General features: G+C 46.4%; 1 protein-coding gene across 2 annotated transcripts in view; it reads left to right on the top strand.

Moving 5' to 3' along the window:
* The first annotated feature begins 1,159 nt into the window (after positions 1-1,159).
* LOC147613904 (polyadenylation factor subunit 2-like) overlaps positions 1,160-9,693 on the top strand; it is a 137,224-nt gene continuing 128,690 nt past the window's right edge. For both annotated transcript variants that reach the window (XM_086781910.1, XM_086781909.1), the window contains exons 1-3: positions 1,160-1,456; positions 1,535-1,605; positions 1,680-1,748. In XM_086781910.1, coding sequence (XP_086638036.1) covers positions 1,348-1,456; positions 1,535-1,605; positions 1,680-1,748 — 249 coding nt within the window. In that variant the 5' untranslated portion in view covers positions 1,160-1,347. The remainder of the gene's footprint in view (positions 1,457-1,534; positions 1,606-1,679; positions 1,749-9,693) is intronic.

Here is a 9,693-nt window from a genome sequence, read left to right as displayed (position 1 = left end):
ATAGTTGAGATTTGAGAGGATACAAACAGATAAAGAAAAACACTTTATCACCAAAGAAAAAGCTTCAATAGTTGGGATTTGAGAGGATAAAAACAAAGTAAGAAAAACACTTTATTACCAAAAGAAGAGCTCTATTTTGGCTAATCAAAAGTAAACACATCAACATTTATAGCTCATTAGTTGGAGGGTATTGTTCTAATACATCTTCTACCTATGATTTACACACTTATGACTTACACATGTGGGGTGCTACCATTGCATCAAAGAATCTAACAAGAATGTAATGACAGGTAAGGGAAGAAAATGTTGGACTGGTAGCATTGCTCACCCATGTTGCTCTTTTGATGAGATGGGTAAAAGCCCTTAGAGTTTCAGTTTTGTTAGAGAGTGACCAAGCTGATTTTTGAGCATTTCTTAACAAACTCTACACACATGTATAGTGAAGATGAGCTTGTGGGCAAGCATAGCCACAAAGCATATATTGGATAATGAGATTTTGGTGGAGTAGTGTAGAACTTGTCGTTGTGTTAGGCTTTAAGTGCATGTGCGAAGCTCTCTTAGTGCTCGATGAACTAGAACTCCAAAGGACTACTCAAGGGAAGATGAATTCGCCATGGTAGTTTTGTCATGACCTTCTTTGATTATGGATCGATGACTACTCGACCTCATCGTTCACATGGGCAAGTTGGTGAAGTCGAATCAATGACCAAAGGACTACTCAAGGGAAGATGAATTCACCATGGTAGTTTTGTCATGACCTTCTTTGATTATGGATCAATGACTACTTGACCTCATCGTTCACATGGGCAAGTTGGTGAAGTCGAATCAATGACCACTTGCTAGCTGGATTCCTTATGGTAGTTTTGTCATGACCATATCCAATTTACTCATGGTTCACACGGGCAGATTGGTGAAGTCAAATCAATGACTACCTGTTAGCTAGTTTTTTTGTTTATGTGAGGTTCGTTTCTTTGCTTATGGTGAGACAGAGGGGGGGAGCTGATTCGAATTCATTGCCCGCTTAATTGAGCTCAACACTCTATCACTAGGCTACTTCCTCGCGCAACTAATTGCGGGCTTAGTTAAGTCCAACACTCTACACCTAGGCAACTCATTGCCCAGGGCCTAGGCAACTCATTGCCCAGGGCCTAGGCAACTCATTGCCCGCTTTGTTGAGTTCAACGCTCTACTAGGCTACTCATTGCCCACTTAGTTGATCTCAACCCTCCATAAACCCGCCCTGCGCATTGCCCGCGCCCAAGATGGTCGGACGGACGTATTTGAATGCGAACAAGTCCTGCGTTTAAGCTTGCAGTGCTTCCGAAGGTAACCAGCCTTTAGTGAAAGATGATGTATGGTAGCTTCAACGATGGTACGTCGCACGAATCTCTGCACCGGCGCCAGCAAACCCTTCCTGGGCCTGCAACAGCAGAATTCAGTGCCTACGATGGAGACGGTACACTTATACTGATTGAATCGTTTCATTTAGACAATTCTACCGCTGTTAAACCCTTATTTTTTCCGGCCACTACAGGTAGGCGTGTCCGCAAGCCTGTCCACAGGCGAACCGTCGATCATACTTCTACTGCCGTTCGCTACATTCAGGTATGCAGAGAGACCTGTAAACTCTGTGTGTGCGTGTGTAAGATGAAAATTAACTACATTTAATGATTTTTCAGACACGAATGTGGCAGCGGGACTGGAGAGACTCAACCGTGTTGCAGCCAACACCTATAGCTTCCATAGATGTATGTACTATCTTTGCACTGCCATTTGTTTCTTGCTAAAAAAATCTTGGTAGATTCTTTCCTATATGTCCACTTTCTTAGGAAAACAGTAATATTAGAAGTTATTTTTTTTAAAACATTAGAGAAGAAATATAACAGAGAATATAATGTAATAAAGCTAGCATGAGCAATCGTGGATGGAGGAGAATTGTAAGCCGCCACTACCGAACCCTCCAGAGCCTTGTCCACCCACTTCTACCTTCTTCACAGCAGAGATGGTGAGGAGGGCCATCAATAGATTGCATACAGGGAGGGCACAGGATCATGAGGGCATTGTAGGCGAGCATTTCATACATGCTAGAGATATGATTGCAGACTTGCTAGCTCTCATGTTTAATAGAGCCATGTGAGGGGCATAGTTGTTTCTCGTACCGGTACGAATGGGTTCATACAGTACGGTTCATACGGTACGATACCGTACGATGTCGTATGGTACGAGTTCCCCCCCCCCCAAAATTTTTTCCTTGAAAAAAAAAATTCCGAATGCTAAAAAAAATATAGAAACCTTGCTTTACGAAGATCCCAAATGCTCGCAATACTTCGCAACTTTCGTGTCCACTCAGTATTCCATATGGGGTTGTTGAGAGACCTAAAAAATCTGGCGTGGTAGACTGGTAGTGTACACTTGATTGGTAGGATGAGAGAATCTTGCTACATCACTCGGGGATCCCTGGTATAGGTAGGCTAGACAATTAGATTCTCAAGTTATGCACGAGGGAGAAGATTTGGACATGGCCATTTTGATCTAGAGAGGAGTCCCTAAACTTATCACCCTAGATGCACTCCTCGTATTTGTGCAAGGACGGTCCCTTAGTCATAAAAGCTACACTAGGAGACCTTTGGTATTGCATTACCCATCCAGGTTCCTTTTTGGACACAATCGGGAGATCCAACCGGGAGAGACACATATCCATGTTCTGGTTCCTCAAACATTGTAGACTCCTCCCCTCCCAACCTTCCCTCACATTCAAGCTTGAAGCTCCATAGGTTGTAAGTGTAAAAAATAAAAACCGTATTTTATCGTACGGTATCCGAAAATTTCATATCGTACCAAAAAGTCCCGTACGGTATCGTATTTTCGTACCGTGACAACCATGGTGAGGGGTTTCCTGGACTTGGAGTACTTCCACGATTGTGCCGGTACTCAAGTCTGGAGATCCGAGACTGCCGACTAACTACCGCACCATTATGATTGGTCACTCGCTGGCCAAGCTATATGCCTCTATTGAGCAGATGGGCAGAGAGACAAGGGGTCCGAGCTCACCGACAAGCCGGTTTCAGGAGGAGATTCTCTACTTTGGATCATATCTTTACCCTCAGGGCTATCATTGAGGAGGGCAGAGCACATGGGAGGAGGATCTACTGTGGCTTTGTGGATTTCCTCAAGGCCTTTGACACAGTGCCCAGAGCTAGACTGATGCGCAGGCTACAAGACTTGGGGGTTCCATGTGAGCTCATTTGGGGTATTATGGCACTTTATGAGACAGTAGTTGGGCAGGTGCGGACTTCAGAGGGTCTCTCCCAGCCAGTACACTCCACTATAGGGGTGAAACAGGGCTGCCCGCTCTCTCCGACTCTATTTGGACTATACATTGATGAGATCTTTGATTATATTGGGACACGAGGGGACAGAGGAGCCCAGTTGGTGATGATATTGTGCTTATAGCAGACTCACCAGAGGGTATGCAGAGGCACTTGGATACTTTACATGCCTATGCACGAGACAGTGGGCTCTCAGTTAACCTTGGTAAGACCAAGGTTATGGTGTTTAACACTACAGCTCAGTGGGTCTGGAGATCAGCGCCTAATTTCACATATGGGCAGGAGACAGTGGAGTATGTTGACTCATACACATATCTTGGAGTGGTGTTCACTGGGCCTACATTTTCCATGAGGGGGGCAGTAGAGGCCAGATTGACTAGAGGATATGCAGCACTAGGAGGTCTAGAGAGGATGTGCTCACAGGTACAGTTTCAGGAGCCACGCACTAAGCTGTGGCTTTTTGACACGGTGGTCACATCGGCTATGCTATATGGAGTACAGATCTGGGGGCCTATCCTAGATCGTCACAGTCGATCAGGACGCACATATGATGGATGGAGATCGATGGAGAGGCCACTTGTGTCCATGATCTCCAGGATGATTTGGGCTAAGGCCTCGGTACCCCATGAGATCATCAGAGCCGAGATGGGAGCACCACCGATCGTAGTTGAGGCTCTTGCCAGATCAGTGTCCTTCATTCATAGCACTTGGGAGCTTCCCCGACACCGGTATGCACGACTTGCTTTAGAGTCCTCTCATCAGCTAGCCATGGAGGGAGACACTTCATGTTGGTATGCGCAGAGAGCATCCTGGTTTGAGCTCCATGGGTTCGGTTTAGACAGATTTCCACCCTTCCAGTACTCTCTGGAGGCACCCTCTCTCACCTTGCCACATTTTGAGATTAGTAGAGTCATCAGACAGGACCTCATTCAGTTGGACACTAGGAGGACATGGCTAGAGCCCTCACAGGAGTTGGGGACGAAGATGGCTTTCTATAGAGACCATCTTCTCCGCACCACTGAGGATGGCTTTATACTTACCGAGCTACATGGATACCCATCTGTCTCATGGATTGAGGTGCGCCATTGGGCACATCCGCACCTCTTCACATCAGTTAGAGATAGAGACAGGTAGATTTAGAGGCATACCTCCAGGGGACATGATTTGTCAGATTTGTTGGATAGAGCTTGAGACGGAGGAGCACTACATTTGTCGCTGCACAACATATTATGAGATTCGAGGGTGCTACCATTGCCTTTTCAGAGAGGGATTTGGACCACTGGCTAGAGTCATGGACTATTGTGATCAACGATGCTTGGGTTTTTATCTCCTGGAGATCCGCAGGCTCAGAGAGTCCATTATCAGGAGCAGATGCCCGACTGGCAGGGAGTCCACACAGAGACAGATTACTGACTTCTTTAGAGGGACTACCCGGGAGGGGACACAGCCGACAACCCAGCAGTGGGCACCCCGTGGGACTCTAGTTGAGAGAGCTATCCAGTTGGACACATCCAGACGCCCGAGGGCTTGCGGATCCTCACATCGGAGACGGTGCCTACACCGAAGGATTCAGAGCATCATTGCGAGGCATCGGGCTCGTCCGACCAGGCATCTCACTATGGCAGATATCTGGCCATCCAAGAAAACAAGAAGATGGTCGACTCTTCCGTTACCGCAATCATAAACCGCCTCTCCAAACTCGAGAAGGGATTTGACAAAATCCAAGAGCTCGAAGAGAGAACATCCAAGCAAGAGGCTGAGATTTCAGCCTTAAAGGAGGAACTAGTGGAGGCCAAATTGCATGCTAAATGTCAAGCGGTTGAAATCTCAGCCCTCAAAAAGGAGTTGGAAGCCACTTCACAAGGCAAGCTTGAGGATGGAAAATTTCAGCCCTCCTTAATTGAACAGCTGAATACGATCAAGGAACAAATGAGGATCATTTGAGAGGAGGAGGAGCAACATAAAGAGAAGACATCTTCATGGGTGGAGGTGATAACAGAGACACAAAAGAAGATGGACGAGGCAGAGAAATGGATCAAGGTCGCCAAGAAAGGGAAAGGTAAAGAATTGCCACCCATCCCCACTCCCACCATCATCAACATGACCCTTAAAGAGGAGCAAAGGAGGAAGACCCGGGCCTTACAGGTAGAGTGGTGATTATGGAGAGACGCTCTTCATGACGGCGCGAGACCTATGGGACTTCACTCAAAGTTGCTACTTGGAATTGTAATGGATCTCTACGCCTTGATGTAGGGGATTTTGAGGATAGTTTCACTGGGAGGGACATCATCTTCTACCGTGAGACGCATCAGGCTCCTGGACAGTCCATGCCACATGTTAGTGGATACCGATGGGAGACAACTTGTAGACAGGAGGCTCGTTCAGAGCATAGAGGACGGGACTCAGGAGGAGTGGCAGTATTGTTTAGAGAGGAGTTGCAGCCACTGATATATATAGTCCGTAGAGATGAGCAGGCTAGGTACATGTGGGTTAGACTGAGGGCAGAGACGGGCAGATGTCTCAGGAGTTCTCCAGGGATGGTGACATCATTCTCCTGGGGGATTTCAATGCCAGGACTGCCCATAACCATACAGTATTTTATGATACCTCAGAGGAGATGTTGAGGGAGCTTGATGTTAGGGATATGGGCCACAGATGCTTATGTGCCGAGGAGCCGGGACGGCCATTAGATGAGCTCACTCAGATATTGATAGAGACGCTTCATGCTGCAGCATCAGAGGCATATCCCCATAGTCAGCCTACACGGAGACGATCTGGGAACATGCTCCAGAACAGTTGGTATGATGAGGAGTGCAGAGAGATGAAGATCAGATTATAGAGAGAGGTGCTCATGGGTGTTACCACTCACAGACAGTCACGGATTACCTTCTAGCGCCTAGTGCGACGGAAGAAGAGGGCTTATCTTGCTCAGTTAGAGAGGAATTTGTATCAGTTATTTTTGAGTCAGGACTCAGGCGAGGCATGGAGACTATTCCATGAGCATTCACCATCACCAGCCATTACCTCCATAGAGATTTGGGGTGAGTATGCAGCTTCCTTGTACACAGCACCAGGACAGCCGCCCTTGCCAGACCCATCGGAGCCATGCCCAGAAACATGTGCTTTCTTTACTGCTGAGATGGTAAGGAAAGCTATTGATAGGATGAGGACTGGGAGAGCATATGATCATGATGGTTTGGTAGCAGAGCACTTTATTCATGCCAGAGATATGCTTGCAGAGCTTATTGCTATGATGTTTAACTGAGCCATGTGTGAGGGTTTTCCTGAGACTAGGAATATGTCCACGATTGTGCCTATCTTCAAGTCAGGGGATCCCATGCTTCCTGGGAATTATCGTACCATCATGATTGGTCACACATTGGCTAGATTATATGCATCTATTCTTGAGCAGGAGTTGAGTAGATGGGCAGAGAGAGAGGGCATACGTGCATCAGGGCAGGCAGGGGTTCAGGAGAGGTTTCTCCACTCTTGACCATATCTTGACACTCAGAGCTATTATTGAGGAGAGTAGATTATATGGCAGGAGGATTTATTGTTGCTTTGTGGATTTCCGCAAAGCTTTTGACACAGTACCGAGAGCGAGACTGATGCGCAGACTACAGGAGATGGGAGTGCCCACACAGTTGATTTGGGGAATCATGGCTTTATACAGGACAGTTGTGGGGCAGGTACGTACTAATCAGGGTATATCTGAGATGGTTCACTCCACTATTGGGGTGAAGTAGGGCTGCCCCCTTTCTCCCACCTTATTTGGGATGTATGTGGATGAGGTTTCGGACCTTACCTTTATGTATTATTGGTTGGCTACAAATGAAAAGGTTAAGAGAAATAGAGAATTTAAAACAATTTGTGAATAACTGAAATGTTTTTATTTAGTTAAGATAAGGACTTATCGTAAGTCGAGCTAATAATTGTCGAAAACTGTACGCGGCTTCCATGGATAGAAATTATCTGAATAACCAAAATCATGGGTCCCTCTACAGAAAATATCAAAAACCATTAAGTTCAAGTGGCAAGAGAATAACAATAGTCAGTTTTAAAAAAAAAAATATTTTCTTCTTCTTCTTCTTCTTCTTCTTCTTTTCTTTCTTCTTTTCTTTCTTCTTCGCCTTCTTCTTCTTCTCATCTTTCTTCTCTCTCCTCTTCTTCTCTGTCCTTTTCTCTCCTCCTCTTCCTTTTCTTCTTCTTTTTCTTCTTTTCCTTTTCTCTTTTCCTTCTTCTTTTCCTTCTTCTTCTTCTTCTTTTCCTTTTCTCTTTTCCTTCTTCTTCTTCTTCTTCTTCTTCTTCTTCTTCTTCTCTCTCTTCTTCTTTTCTTCTTCTTCTTCTCTTTTTCTCTCTCCTCTTCTTCTTCTTCTCTCACAGCTTTGCTCGCGTTGCCACGCTTGCCATGCTTCCCACATACTGTTTTTTGAGGCCTCGCGCAAGGGTATAAGGGGTAGACAAAGTGCACAACGCGTATGCACAGGACAGTGGATTGTCTGTTAACCTTGGTAAAACCAAGGTGATGGTGTTTAACACCACAGCACAATGGGTTAGGAGGTCAGTACCCACCTTTACATATGGTCAGGAGACAATGGAGTATACAGATGCATATACTTACCTTGGTGTGGTTTTTAGTGGCCCACTATTTTCCTTGAGGAGAGCAGCGGAGACCAGATTGACCAGAGCTTATGCAGCATTGGGGAGACTAGAGAGGATGTGTTTGCAGGTTCAGTTTCAGGAACCTCGAACAAAGCTCTGGCTCTTTGACACTTTGGTCACTTCAGCCATGCTGTATGGAGTGGAGATATGGGGACCCTCAGTGGATCACCACAGCCGAGCTGGTAGCACTGATGTATGGAGATGTATGGAGAGGCCCTTGGTTTCTATGATTTCCCGGATGATTAGGGCCAAGGCCTCCGTACCACATGATATTAGCCGTGCAGAGATGGCTGCCCCCCCATTGGTAGTAGAGGCACTCACTCGATCAGTCTCCTTTATACATAGCACTTGGGCTCTCCCTAGAGACAGATATGCTCGCTTAGCCCTGGAGTCTTAACGACAGTTGGCATCACAGGGAGACGGATCATGTTGGTATGCACAGATGACAGCTTGGTTCCAACTGCATGGCTTTAGTATGGACAGGCTACCTCCATTTCAGTACTCCTTGGATGCACCCTCCCTCTCTCTCACACGGGTAGAGATTACCAGACTTATCAGGCAGGACCTGACTCAGCTGGACACTAGGAGGACATGGATACAGCCGACACACGAGCTTGGTACGAAGATGGCTTTCTATAGAGATCATCTTCTCTAGTTCACAGAGGATGGGTTTGTGATTAGACCCAGCTACATGGATACTCATCTTTCTCATGGGGTACGGTGTGCTATTGGTCAGATGCGCACATCCTCACACCAGCTAGAGATTGAGACTGGCAGATTTAGAGGAGTACCAGCTGAGGCCAGGATTTGTCAGTTGTGCAAGATGGAGCCAGAGACAGAGTTACATTACATATGTCACTGTCCAGTATATTATGAGATATGAGGCCGTTTTCACTGCCTGTTCAGAGAGGGTTTCGGACCACTTTCCAGAGTCATGAGATACCAGGATCAGAGATGCCTTGGATTATACTTGCTGGAGCTGCGTAGACATAGAGAGGGTCTGTTGAGAGGGAGGGAATGAGAGAGGGAGAGACACCTACAGAGGCAGATTACAGACTTCGTTCGACCAAAGATTGAGCAATCAGGCCAGCAGGCATTGCAGCTAGCCCCAGAGTATAGCCGCACCAGAGGTACACTGATTGATCGGGCTATAGAGCTGGGGCGGTCCAGGCGCCCCAAGATGAGAGGCCCATCTCGACACCGGTGGAGACTACAACAGAGGATCAGGACCATACTAGCACGGCATGGGAGACGTCCAGTTACTCACCATGGAGGACATTGAGCATATCCGCCATTGACCGATGAGAGACATCTTTGGATAGTGATGTATATGATGCTTACCTTTGTTGCTGGAGTTTTCCTCCAAAGATGTTATCCATTAGGAGCTCCTAGTACCTTACTTTTCCTCATAGTTACTGTTTCAGTTTCAGTTAGTTGTTTAGTTGTTTTAGCTTTTCTTACACAGACATTGTATCAGATCCACCAATTGTTGTAACCTTTTTGGTCTCATAGGTCATTTTGGCCTTTTGAGGACGTTAATATATCATTTCATTTCATTTTCATGTCTCTCTCTCCTCCTTGCCTGTGGAAAGCGCTGCAGAGTAATCTTGAGGAATGGCTCCGAGTCTCCAAGAGAAGCTCGAGGCCCTCGAGACGGCAATGAAGGCACTAATCAAGGAGAACAAGAAGACATCCAATTCCA

This window comes from Cibotium barometz, chromosome 43, assembly GCF_041138505.1.
Source record: "Cibotium barometz isolate CiBa-2024 chromosome 43, ASM4113850v1, whole genome shotgun sequence".
NCBI lineage: Eukaryota > Viridiplantae > Streptophyta > Polypodiopsida > Cyatheales > Cibotiaceae > Cibotium > Cibotium barometz.
Note: the sequence above shows the minus strand (reverse complement) of the source record. Positions and strands in the feature narration are given on the sequence as shown.